This window comes from Amyelois transitella, chromosome 11, assembly GCF_032362555.1.
Source record: "Amyelois transitella isolate CPQ chromosome 11, ilAmyTran1.1, whole genome shotgun sequence".
NCBI lineage: Eukaryota > Metazoa > Arthropoda > Insecta > Lepidoptera > Pyralidae > Amyelois > Amyelois transitella.
The window spans coordinates 1,395,208-1,409,419 of NC_083514.1; the positions used below are offsets into that span (position 1 = coordinate 1,395,208).

The 14,212-nt window shown below is 39.0% G+C and overlaps 2 protein-coding genes across 2 annotated transcripts; one reads left to right on the plus strand and one right to left on the minus strand.

The window, feature by feature from the left end:
- The first annotated feature begins 448 nt into the window (after positions 1–448).
- LOC106133402 (phosphotriesterase-related protein) lies at positions 449–5,887 on the plus strand. The gene is made up of 6 exons (XM_060946513.1): positions 449–633; positions 2,032–2,283; positions 2,908–3,165; positions 3,977–4,141; positions 4,761–4,978; positions 5,666–5,887. The coding sequence occupies exons 1-6, from the start codon at positions 612–614 to the stop codon at positions 5,798–5,800; spliced, it is 1,050 nt and encodes a 349-aa protein (XP_060802496.1). The 5' UTR covers positions 449–611; the 3' UTR covers positions 5,801–5,887.
- A 924-nt stretch (positions 5,888–6,811) lies between these two features.
- On the minus strand, positions 6,812–14,149 carry LOC106133401 (zinc finger CCCH domain-containing protein 15 homolog). Its single transcript, XM_013333111.2, has 7 exons — positions 13,857–14,149; positions 12,432–12,636; positions 11,832–11,932; positions 11,249–11,380; positions 10,022–10,288; positions 8,351–8,590; positions 6,812–7,014 (listed from the first exon to the last, which is right to left on the minus strand). The coding sequence occupies exons 1-7, from the start codon at positions 13,929–13,931 to the stop codon at positions 6,850–6,852; spliced, it is 1,185 nt and encodes a 394-aa protein (XP_013188565.2). The 5' UTR covers positions 13,932–14,149; the 3' UTR covers positions 6,812–6,849.
- Between the last annotated feature and the right edge of the window lie 63 nt (positions 14,150–14,212).

Below are 14,212 nucleotides of genomic sequence, written 5' to 3' on the forward strand. Positions count from 1 at the left end.
ACAAACGGCCATGGTTACTTGCAATGTTGGTTTTATGAATACCTCGTCGAACATGAGGGATATCGAATGCAATAAGAGGGATCCTCAATTCTATCTGAAGACCTTGATTGTTGGGTCATTAATGAATTGAGGTTATAGTATAGGACGCGCATTCTTCCTGCATAAATCCATCACTACAAAATATAAAGCAAAGTCGATTTGCGCGTCCGTCCCTCTGTTTGTATGTATGCTTATATCTTTAAAACTACACAACGGATTTTGATGCAGTTATTTTAATTAAAAGAATGATGCAAAATGGAAGGAGAGTTAATAAAATGTTATTCCATGCTTCAAGTTACAAAAGTTTAAAATTACAAAGAGAATTGGTCGAATAGATACAAATTTAGGCGCGAAACGTTTATAATGATTCTATTTTTGAATCAGTAAGATATGTTGGAGTATTATTCGTTTACTACTCGAGTAGTCGAGTAGTGTTAGTTATAAGCTGAATTTTGATGGCACCGCACGTTATCTCTTGTTATCAAATATTTGTTTATATTATTGAGTGTATAGATACTAGTAGGTAATATTAAGTTGTTTGGTATTAATAAATAACTGTAATCGTGTTCAATATGGTTGGAAAAGTACAAACTGGTAAGTCTTAGTTACGGTTACCTATTCAGTTTGATAAACATCGGTAGATATTGTGAGGGTGATGATAGTTTGCAAGTTGACTTATATTATTTGTATGTGTGTGAGCGTGAATGGAAAGATAGGAGTGGGAAAGCCTAGGCGAAAGTTACTTGATCAAATTAAGGACGTCCTGGCAAAAAGTCAGGGTACTCGAAACCGCCGAGCTTGTATGAAGAGAGTTATGAATGTTGATGAAGCAAAAGAAGCATGCAGAGATAGTGGATAGGTGAAGTCTCTGCCTACCCCTCCGGGAAAGAGGCGTGATACATAAAGTATGTCTTTTTTGAGTAGGTATATATGTAGACTCGGACCAAGTTAGTAATTACTTGCCTGAAACTACTCAGAAAGAAAACTGATTTATTAACTGACTCTGACATATCAAAATACAGCATTGCTGTGTCTTAAAAATTAATTGGCATACCTTGGCTATGGTCCGTTCCTTAAGTACCTACCTAAATGGAAGGGAACGGAATGAATCGCGCAAGCTAAGATTTCACGGATAGGAGCATATACACAACCTCTGACACAACATCGTCTGTCGCGCGGTTCCCCAGGCATCACACCTAGCCTGGCGGAAGATCTTCCCTTTGGTGGAGGTCGAGCCTGAATCATCGCTTCCGCTACAGGTTTTTTGGTTTTACGCGGGCGGAGCCGCGGGCAAAAGGAATAAGGGGGCAATGTGTATCGTATTTCTATTCATAAGTAGGTAGGTAATTTACATTAGATAAGGTAACATTTTATCTAAATAATTTGTATCTATTGTATTTACCCGACATGTCTTATTTACAATTAGTTAACTAGCAGGTAAATAAATAATGATAAAGCACATCACGATAATGTATTTACGTTATCATAAAGAAGAGAATATCTGATTTCTATGTACTTTTCACTTAGTAGAAACAAACTTTATTTGCGTTTTCTTACTATGAGAACAAATTACAAATAAGGATATATCTGCTTTATTAACCTCCAGCCGATTCAGATGGATCACCCATAGATTAAGATACATACATCACGCCTTTTTCCCGAAGGTGTAGGCAGAGACTACATATTTCCACTTGCCACGATCTCTGCTCTCTTCGCTTCGTCCACACTCATAACCATCTTAGCATACCCTTTCATAGATATCATTTAGATATATGGTACCGATGTGGTAAAAGCAGCACGAATGCAGAATAAATGCGGTGGAAATAAGAGCGTTAAGGAGTATGATCGGTGTGAAATTGAGTGACCGGATAAGGAACAGCGTGATAAGGGAATGTTGAAATGCGAAAGAAGATAGATATACTTAATTAGTAACAGGAATAGAAAACTGAATGGTACGTATTACCTCTATTTTAACCTACATATTTGTTTTAGTCCTCGGGAATGTAAGTCCCGACCAACTAGGCCACACCCTGACTCATGAACACTTGGCTATGGACTTCAGCTACTTTTACACCCCTCCACCAGCCGCAATAGCTGATCAGGTCCAAGGTACTCCACATATGGGCAATGTGGGGTACATTAGGCAGTACCCTTACAGCTCACAGTTCAATCTGGAGTTTGGAGATCAGGCCGCGAAAGATGCGGTTCTGCAGGACGTGAAGATGTTTAAGAGAAGCGGCGGAGGTGAGTTGGACCTACAGGTTTAGATAATGCAAATGCACAGGAAATTGGTTAAAAATTCTTCGCTCAATGAAAACTTTATGGTAAATTCGCATTCTCGAGAAATGCCTCTCGTTATTACCTGAGTTTTAATGTAGTTAAGATTGTAGTTTTACCCTCGGTTCCAGTGTGGCGACTTCTCTACGCCACACGTCACAACAGTCAATCACACGAGCAGCGAAGAATCTAAATCGCATAAACAAAGATTTCACGGATTGGAGCATACCTATATACAACCTCCGACTTAACATCTTTGGATTCCCCAGGCATAACACCTAGCCTGGCGGAAGATCTTCCTTCTTCAAATCATCGCTCCCGCTACATGTGTATGTCTCGTCTTTATCCCTTGCGGGGAAGTCAGAGCCAACAGTCTTGAAAAGACTGATAAGCCACGCTCAGCTATTTGGCATTGAGATTCAAATAATGACAGGTTGTGCAAGCCCATCGCCTAAAAGAAAAAATAAATTTATAAACCTATCCCTTTATCGACTGTTACGACATCTATGGAAAAGCGATGAATGATGTCCTATTCTCTTTCCATTGGTGCCGGTAACCACACGGCACTTACCATTCTTATACCCATTTCAGGCACAATCGTCGAAAACTCCACTGAAGGGTTAAGAAGAGACATCGGGTTCTATAAAAAGGTTTCTCAAGAGACTTCAGTGCACATTGTAGCTGGTTCGGGATACTACATAGCTGACTTACAGGCGCCTGCCATCGCTAATATCAAAGAAGAAGAGATGTATGACCGTATGCTGAAGGATTTTACTGAAGGCTTCGAAGAAGACAGCTCGGTGAAAGCAGGATTTTTGGGCGAAATTGCTAGCGCTTGGCCTTTGAGAGGTAAGCTGACAACGAAATGTTGTCTATTTTCATCTTTGGTTTCATTGACATTGACGGCCTCTGTAGCGCAGCGGTTGTGCGCTTGTCTGTGTCACCGGAGGTCCCGGGTTCGAATCCCGGCCAGGGCATGATGAGAAACGAACTTTCTCTGATTGGCCTGGGTCTTGGATGTTTATCTATATGTATAAGTATTTATTATAAAATAAAGTATCGTTGAGTTAGTATCTCGTAACACAAGTCTCAAAATTACTTCGAGGCTAACTCAATCTGTGTAATTTGTCAAAAAAAAAAAAGTCTGAAGAATCAGCCAATTCCTCTGTGTTATTGATAGTCAGACTGTTCTCATATATCTTTGTATAAAATGCGTAGACGCATATCATAATTAGAGATCGGATAATCGGATGCATATTTACCTAAACTAATATTTTGGCTAAGAAAGTATGGAGGCGGCTTCTTGCTTTCGGGATTCGAATTATTTTGAATCCCGGAAATTTTATTAAACAAGAAATTGAAACTTATCGTATATAAGGTATGATAAACACCTTTATAAGTGATGGATGATCACATTTATTAAAAAGTTACCTACCTAACTACCAACACCTCAACTTAAGGTAAATTTGCATTCGGATACATAATTAGAACATTAAGTGTATCAATGCCGAATCCCGGAATTTATGAGGTACAGAAGTACGTTCCATACTAACCCAACACCCCAACTTTAGGTAAACATGCATCCGAATATCCGATCTCTGATCATAATGGAATAAGGTAAGTAACCTTGCGCCTCTAACAAACCGCATGAAACTTTCAGATTTCGAGCGTAAAGCGATCAAAGCCGCCGGGGAGGTGCAACAGCAGACCGGGTGTCCGGTCAGTTTCCACCCGCACCGGTTGCCGGAGGCGCCGTTCGAGATCATCCGGCTTTATTTGGAAGCCGGAGGGCGGCCGGACAAGGCTGTCATGTCGCATTTGGACCGTAAGTATTAATTATTACCTTGGCATCAGTCTGAATTGCATGGGAAGGGTCCAATCCTGAGGTCGACGCCTGGTCATCTATAGTCACAAAACAGAGAGATTTACACATACATATAATCACGTCTATATCCCTTGCGGGGTAGACACAGCCAACAGTTTCGAAAAGTCTGATAGCCCACGTTCAGCTGTTTGGCTTAAAGAAAGAAAGTCATGACCCCAGTCTTTTACGACCTCCTACCAATAAGTGAGCAAATCAAGTACTTACTTGTTACGTGGATTGACTCAGACCTAATCATATATATCTATACATACATACATATGGTCACGTCTATATCCCTTGCGGGGTAGACAGAGCCAACAATCTTGAAAAGACTGAATGGCCACGTTCAACTATTTGGCTTTATGATAGAATTGAGATTCAAATAGTGACAGGTTGCTAGCCCGTTGCCTAAAAAAAAGAATCCCAATTTTGTAAGCCTATCCCTTAGTCGCCTTTTACGACATCCATGAGTGAGAGGAGTGGTCCTATTCTTTCTTGTATTGGTGCCGGGAACCACACGGCACAATATATAGGTATCTTTACTGTCAAATAACCAGCTAAACTTAGTTTTCTTGAACAGGCACGCTTCAGGACGAGACCAAACTCCTAGATTTCTCCGACCTGAAGACTTACTGCCAATTTGATCTGTTCGGAGTAGAAGTCTCTTATTACCAGCTCAACCCTACAGTGGACATGCCGTCTGACGCACAGAGATTGGACAGGATCGCCATGTTGGTGCGAGAGGGACGGGGCGATAGAGTGCTGATGTCTCATGATATACACACGAAGCATAGACTGGTAAGCATTTTGAAGTGTAAACAGAGAAAGATATATAGGTTATCCTGTTGGTGCGAGAGGGACAGAGCGATAGTGCTGATGTCTCATGATATACACACGAAGCATAGACTGGTAAGAATTTTGAAGAGTAAACAGAGAAAGATATATAGGTTATCCTGTTGGTGCGAGAGAGACGGGGCGATAGAGTGCTGATGTCTCATGATATACACACGAAGCATAGACTGGTAAGCATTTTGAAGAGTAAACAGAGAAAGATATATAGGTAATCCTGTTGGTGCGAGAGGGACGGGGCGATAGAGTGCTGATGTCTGATGATATACACACGAAGCATAGACTGGTAAGAATTTTGAAGAGTAAACAGAGAAAGATATATAGGTTATCCTGTTGGTGCGAGAGGGACAGAGCGATAATGCTGATGTCTAACGAAGTATAGAGTGGTAAGACTTTTATACATACATATCTACATTATCTACATATCTCCTCCGAAACGGCTTGACAGATTCTCATGAAATTTTGTGAGCATTTTGAGTAGGTCTGAGAATCCGCCAACATCTTAGTATTTTTCATACCCCTTAGTGATTAGGGTTGTCCACCCAACATTTCTTTTTTAACTAGAAATTCCTTAAAAATTATTGATATGGCAAAACGTTTGCCGGGACAGCTAGCTAATGTTTAATTTGTTTTCAGTCAGCGTTTGGTGGTCACGGCTACTCTCACATCATCAACAATGTGGTACCCCGGATGCCCGGCAAAGGGTTATCCGATGACGTCATCGACCAGATCATAGTCAAGAACCCTGCGACATGGCTCACGATTTATTGAGTGTCAAAAATGAGAAGTATGCAAAACAGAGCTAGGAAGCGAAAGAGCCGGCTCGCTCTGTAGAAAACTTTTATGAAATAATTTATTATTTCTTTTTTATCAAAACAAATTAAAAATAGTGCCTTTTGTAAGAAACGAAAAAGGATTTGAATCCGAAAAACCTTTAAACACCCTGAATGAAGTAAATTAATAAACTGTATGTCAGTTATAATATTATTATAAAAAATAACTTTGTTTATTATTAATAAATAGGTATGTGTTTTTTGTGCCTTTATTTATTGTTTTTTTTTTGACTAGTTTATACTGACGGTATAGGTAGGTAATATTTTATTTTTTTGGGTAAAATGTTAAATGCATTATTATTTTTAATTAGGTATTGTCTACATATTAAATTTAGACATTCGACAATGTTTATTGATGTTGAAATAAATGAATATCTTACGGAGTGATAAATAAATACCAAAAATTTATAGGCAATGTAATAAAGAAAGCAAACAAATTTAATGAATTTATTATGTAAAATGTTTTTATGGATATATTGACGATATTTTACTGAATTATTAGTAGTATTGAATATTTTATAAGATCTAATTTAGGAATAAAGATTACGAATTATTTTATAAATCTGAATTTTATCTGATCCTTTAAATTTAAGGTTGGCTGGAAGAGATCCCACTCAGGGATAAGCCCGCATTTTTACTGTATTGTTTCATATTGTTATGTGCTCTTTTAATGAACAATTATGTTACTTACTAACGAATTTTCATATTTTTTTAAAGATCAACATTAAGTACAAAAAGTGATAATTTTATAAGTATTTAAAAGATAAGTTCCAAAGTTTTTAATAAGTTTTTTACATAAATCAGTTGATTTTGTGTCAATTTAAAGATCATGTAAATAAATTACGAATTCATATAAAAATTATTTGCGTGGCATCGGTCTGTGAAAAGTAAAAAAAATAGCGTTAAAAATTTTAAAAGCATTTGGTAGTTTATAATAAAACGCCGGAAATTCGATAAAAATAATATATTCACAGCTTATAATATACACTAGTCTTCGAGGTCCAAATTCTGTAGTTCTTCATCTAGCTCCTCGTCTAAAAAGAGGTTCTCATTGATAGGAACGTCCGTACTGGGAGCGGAGTCACCGTTACTAAGGTCTTTTTCTAACTGCTGCAACCTGTCTGATGTGGCTTTGGTACCGGAATCGTCCACCTGGAAATAAAATAAAATTGAAATCATCATCATCTTGAATACGGGATGCTGGCTTTGAGTTAGTTTGTAGCTTTTTGTCAATAGGCTATTTGACAAGTTTTTAAAAAACCAGTTTTTATTATTTAGTAGGAGTTAAAAAACTTAATAACAGTTCGCTGGAAAAGTCAAATATAAAAATCAATATTTCAATAGCGCGCCAAAACGCTATTTTCACAATATGGCGCTGCAAGGAGGTCGGTGACGTCACATTCCTTTATTGTGATCTGTGGCACATATCACTCTTTAACATTTGTTGCAAACAAGAAACGAAAGTGCGATTGGATTTAAATTTTAAATGTATTTTATATTACAAAATCAGTTACAAATGGTGTGCAGTTCCAAAATGTGTCAATACATCGTTAAAAAAATTCCGGAAAACTTTTTTTATTGGTGCCGGAAACCACACCGGCACTAAAGACATTCCAAAGTAAAAACAAAAGAATTATTCTTGAAAAATAATCCGACCATTATTGTGTCGACTTCGGGCAGGTTTCTGCTGTCTGCTTTTACACAATCGTTGTCCATGGCAAATATGATTGACCGAATTGGTAAAATATAATTAAATCACACAAATACAATGTAAAACAGTTTCGAACGCTATTATCCTATTATAAAACACAGTAGGCGCAAGTAGGCAAATGTCAAGTTTACGAGCAAGTGACGTCATTATCAATCCGACGAATTATCCTCGAGGACTTCAACGATGCCCAAAATGACTATTCCACGCGAAGTCGCGGGCACAGCTAGTGGACAATAAAGATAACATGTATTGTACTTTTTTTTTGTTTTTTACGTGTGGAAAGACCTTCGTCTACCCGGCCGGCTACGGGAAACCGGACGGGTTATGTCGGGCTTGTTGAACCCACTAAAACCACACGGTGCCATCGCCTACCGCTTGTTGCCAGGAGTGTGAGCTGTCCTCGCTCATATACCTGACGCGGCGGCCGATTCCACGGCGGCCTCGGCTCGGCCGCTCTCCACGGAGCGGCCAGCGGGGTGACCCTCTGCCGTGGTATAACTAAAATGCCGTTATCTGATATCAGGATTTACACCTTTTTTACCAGTAAAATAAGAAAAAAAATCTCTTTCGATCTGTATATATACGACTTTTTGGTACCTTTAAGTCATAAATAGGCGTTTGCATTGATGAATGGCATCAGTTTAAATTTTTACCGCAGTTTTTGACGTTTTACTTAAAAAAAGGATTTGGCAGATAACGGCATTTTAGTTATACCAGCGGGCAGCCCGTCGGCCTTCACTTCAACCCAGGGCCGAACATGTATTGTACTGGACTAACCTCGCTAGCCTCCATGGCCAACATCTGGTAGTCGACCTCCCTGTAGTAGGTGTCGTCCTCCCTGTCCTCCCCCTCCCCCCCGTCCCCCCCGTAGCCGCGCAGGTCGGCCGCGTCGCCGTCGTCCGCGTCGCGCGCCGCCAGCGCGGGGTCGAAGGAGAACATCTCGCGGCCCGACAGCCCCACGGCGCGCCCCGCCTTGTAGTCGTGCCGGCGCTGCTCCTCGGCTTTCACCAGCATTTCCTGGTGAACAAACAATCATGTGTTCACTAGAGGTCGCGACTTCGTCCGCGTGGAAATCAATTAGGAATCAATAATACAGGGTGACATTTATAACAACTGCATCCTTTTAAACATTGACTATACCCATGCTTCTGAGCCGTTTGAGCCTATTTTTATTTAAATTAAACGACATCATTTTCACATTTAAAAAACCCTCAAAAACTACGTCACACGCTTTATTAAAGACCAATACTACAAAAAGAAATTAAAACTAAACATGTAAATAAATGCCTGAAAAATAAATTATTTTTCTAGTACCAAAATCAAGTAAAGTACAGAGTTGTCGAGATCGCTCAGCTGAATGAATTGTGTCGTTGACCTCTGAATCTTACACGTCGCTTTTCCGCCGGCCGCGGTGATATGACGTATTTAGGATCGTGGATTTCGATACTTTTATTTCTTTTAGTACTTTCTGAAATATGAACCGATATTTTTCTTTTAACGTTTTTAAATATCCTTCAGATGAGTACACTTAACAGTTTAATTTATGCAGTTGAATTAAAAGTCACCCTGTATTATGTTATTCTGGGTCTTACATACATACATACATAAAATCACGCCTCTTTCCCGAAGGGGTTGGCAGAGACTACCTCTTTTCACTTGTCACGATCACTGCATACTTCCTTCGCTTCATCCACATTCATAACTCCCTTCATGCAAGCTCGACGGTTTCGGGTACTTTTGACCTGACCCTTTACCAGGACGTCCTTAATTTGATCAAGATACGTTCGTCTAGGTCTTCCCACTCCGACCTTTCCCTCCACACCCTCCATGTATATCTGCTTAGTCAACCTGCTTTCATTCATCCTCTCCACACGACCGAACCATCTTAACAAACCCTTTTCTATTTATCACGCTGTTCTGGTATTCTGGGTCTTAGTAGCCTATGAAGTAGCCTTCTGAGTCTTCGGCTACCTACATACCAAATTTCATCGTTCTTTAGTTTTTGCGTGAAAGAGTTACAAACATCCATACTGACATACTCACAAACTTTCGCATTAATAATATTAGTAGGATTTATAACATTACATAATTAATTATTATTAGATCATTATTATTTTGTTACCTTCTTCCTTTTGGCTATAATCCCTGTTACATCGTCATCACTTTGGAGAAGAGTCCAGGGTATGCCTTTGACCATGGATCCCGGATCGGGTGAGTCAAGTTTTTACACAAAGCGACTCCCGTCTGACCTTAACAACCTTTGCAGGTGAACCTAACCCATATTAGATCAATCATGTCAATCACGACGTTTTCACTCACAAGAGCATCGGTTAGTATTCAAACTAATGTACATAACTTCGAAAATAGTCATTGGTAAGCCGAGGTGGAATTCAAACCTGAGCCTTTATGCGCATCATGCATTTTAACTGACCACACATAAAAATATACCTGTTTCTCCTTAATCTTCTTCTTCTTCCAAGCGAGGAAGGTTTCCAAAGTGATCTTAGTCTGGTTCGGGCCCAGTGCTGCCCTCTCTCTCTCAATGAGGTCGACCAAAGAGATCTCAACCTTCTTCTCCTCCAACTTCTTCTTGTCCCGCTTGAGAACGAAGCCGGGGGGCAGAGCGTGCCTGTATATACACTTGGAGCTGGACGGACACTCCCAGAACCAGCCGTATTTTGATTTCTCTACCGCTTCCAAGAAGTGTTTGCAGATCTGTAAAAAGAAAATTAAATATTAGGAATATTTTTTTTTTGCCGTGTGGTACCCGGCACCAATACAAAAAAAAAAAATAGGACCACTCCGTCTCTTTCCCATGGATGTCGCAAAAGGCGACTAAGGGATAGGCTTACAAACTTGAGATTCTTTTTTATGCGATGGGCTAGCAACCTGTCACTATTTGAATCTCAATTCTATCATTAAGCCAAATAGCTGAACGTGGCCATTCAGTCTTTTCAAGACTGTTGGCTCTGTCTACCCCGCAAGGGATATAGACGTTACCATGTGTATGTGTGTGTGTGTGTGTGTGTATAATTTTTATACGCGATTTAGGATTTTCACTATTTTTGACGTAGAGATTTTTCCTAGCATTTACCCGCAGCTTCGTCGGCGTGAATTTAGCGCCACCTTCAAAAAGCCACAAATAAAACGACACCTACAAAAAAGTACAGGTTTTTCGTAAATCCTACAGGAACTTTAGTTTTCACCGGGATTAATGGTACCCTATGTGTTTCTCCAGACTCTGGATTACATTACGGGATACTTCAATAACATCAATTCAGTAGCAAACCCCTGAATAGGTAACAAACAAACAAACAAACTTACTTTTACTATAACATATGTTGTATGCCGTGTGGTTCCCGGCACCAATAAAAAAATAGGACCACTCCATCTCGTTCCCATGGATGTCGTAAAAGGCGACCAAGGGATATGCTTACAAACTTGGGATTCTTTTTTAGGCGATGGGCTAGCAACCCGTCACTATTTGCCAATTCAATCATTAAGCCAAACAGCTGAACGTGGCCTATCAGTCTTTTCAAGACTGTTGCTTCAGCTCAGTCTACACCGTAAGGGATATAGAAGTGACCATATGTATGTATGTAGGTAACAAACCAACTTACTCTTACTATAACATTAGTTGACATGTTCAGTCAGTATCACTTGGCTCAAACTTACGATATCAGTAGTGGGCCTCTGTTTGTCGTCGCCGTGCTTCTTCTCCACCACCTCCTTCAGCTTGTCCTCGTCCCAGTTGTCCATGTTGTCATCATCGTCACGCATGTCCACGTACAGCGATCGCTTTTCAGCCTGTAATAATAATATACATAGGAAATTACCTTCTTAATTTTATTAAAAAAAAAAAATATATATATATTCAGAACATAATAAATATATTTGGAACAAATTACACAGATTGAATTAGCCTCGAAGTAAGTTCGACACTTGTGTTAAGAGATACTTACTCAACAATACTATATTTTATAATAAATACTTATATAGATAAACATCTAAGAGCCACGCCAATCAAAGAAGATCATTTCTCATCATGCCCTGGCTGGGATTCGAAACCGGGAAATCCGGTGGAACAGACAAGCGTATTACCGCTGCGCCACAGAGGCCTTTGAAAGAAAGAAATTGGCCTAAATTTTACCTCAGATAATTAACCTTAATCATTCAAAAGTTCATTTCAATTAAATTCCAATTTTACTATTACAGACAAACAAATGAGACACATTAATAAAGGGATGATTTTACTGACCTTTCTTTCAATAGTCAAGTCATGTGAAAACTTGCACCTATCCCCTTTGGTACATTGTCCTTGCTTGAAGAAAGCGCACACTACTGATTTTGGATCAATACCTGAAATTAACAAAAATGGAGTTACAAAACTATGGAACAATTTTAATTTATTTATTTCATATCAATTTGTACATTTCAGTTCTAACTATTAGAATAGTCACTGTTTTAATAATGGGTACAACATGAACCCCGTAGGATATATCAGAATTAAGATTGTTGTTGTTAAGAATTAAGTATGATTTGATTTAATTCAATTAGATTTGTTCATTTAATTCAATTCGAATAAGCATATAATATAATTTGATTTAAAATTTTATTGCATCTATATGATTTATTTGGATTATTTAAAATTAAATGTCAATTCCAAATTAATATAGTATTAATAAGTAATAATAATAATCTTCACTTAAATCTAATTATAACTACCACTTCCAACGTGCATGTGTAGAAGAAGCGGCGGAACAAACTACACTGCAGCATTTTCACCAGAAATGTATAATATGCTATCCGAAAGTAGTCATTGGTATATGTATTGCATATACAGAGAAATATAGCCTACCTTTCTCAACTTTTTGCACCTGAACAGGCTTGAACAGCATGGCCAATTCCTTCTGTTCCTTCAGCTTTTGTTCTTTGTCCTTCTTCTTCGTCTCGTCCACCGGCCGCGCTGGGTGAATGCCGCCACTTTTAACCTGTTTCTCCACTTGTTGAATGAACTTCTGCTGTTTAGCACCTTTCTTGTTCTTCAGACCGAATGTTTTGTCCTGAAAAAATAAATATAATATTGTGTGATTGTGAAATTTTATAAATTGAGGATCACTTCTCCTGATCGGATTTCAACAAAACAAAATTGAAGCCCATGGTTCTTCTTAAAGCCTGGGGTTAAACTCTTGAAACGGGCCACCGCCGGAGAGAGGTGGGGAGGGGGCAGGGGGATGGGGGAGGGGTTAACACCCCCCCTCCCGTGACCCCCCCTTGCCGGAAGCCTATAGTTTTTTTTTTACGAATTTTTAAAGTTTTCATATAAAAAGTGTGCTAAAGGTCATTAACCGCCAGATGGGCAAGGGGGGGGAAAGTCAGAAGGGATGAAAGGGGTGAAGGTGAGTTAAACCTAACCTAACCTATACGTACTGTCTATTATACTTTTTTACTCAGTTTGAACGCTCCGCTCGCTTCGCTCGCTCCGCTTTGGTGGTTTACACCAACCTAACCTAACCTAACAAAACCGAGTTTGATTTGTGACTAATTTGTTTCTTTTCATTGCGGGGGGCAACCGCCCCCCGACCCCCCCGTGCGGGGGGGCTGCGCCCCCCTGCACCCCCTGCTGTCCGTTTACCGACAGCTACTTTCGAAGTCAGTAGATAAGATGACAGTAGCACATAACCAAAACGGCGGATTGTGTTCTGTTCATAGTTAGTGTCTTTTTTGTTTTTACTTTTAAGCAAAGTTTTTGACTATATTTTTAGTGCTAAAATATATTAATTAATGTGTTGTACATGTTTAATGGACAAACTAATTATTTAATACTAAATTAACACAGTTTACAATGACAAACCGAAAATATTGCGTGCAATTTTTAAGATTTTCAAAAATTCGTATAAAAAAAAGGGGGGGCTTCCGGCAAAAAAAAATACTTGGGAGGGGTCATACAAACCCTCCCCCACTCTCCCCACCCCCTCCCCAACCTCTCTGGCGGTGGCCCGTTTTAAGAGTTGAGCCAAGCCTGGTCTATCTCTGTGGCAATTCTGATTGAAATCTGTATATCTATTTTTAAGATTTTTATATTTCTGTTTAGAATCTATTCAATTATATATTCTTCACTTTCTCTTATTCCCATAGTACACTACACATATAAAATAAAGAAGCTTGAACTTTTTAGTTGGTGAACTTCTAAATATTTATATACACTGAACATACCTATTTTTAGCACAAACTACTATCGAAGCTTTAAACTTTGTAAATCTGAAATATATGCAATATTTACCTCGATTACTTTCTCCTTCTTCTTCTGCTCGTTTTTTTTACTCGGCGCTCCAGTGGGAGCCTTTTTCGGCGGCATGGTTACCGTTAACTAGGATCTGTCCTCAAACTAAAATACGAACTTGTGTACTAAGCACAGATAATTTAAATTATGTTTCACCTAATGTGTAATAAAATATCATACACTATAAGCTACAATCGTTTCTAGAACTCAGGATCACATTGAGAAAAAGAAACTATAATTTCTCAAGTTGACGACACGACGGAGCGGAGACAGCATGACAGCTGTTTTACTAAATGACAATAGCAACCGACTGACATTGTAATAAATCCGTTTAGAAACCGTGAACTCTTCTACTC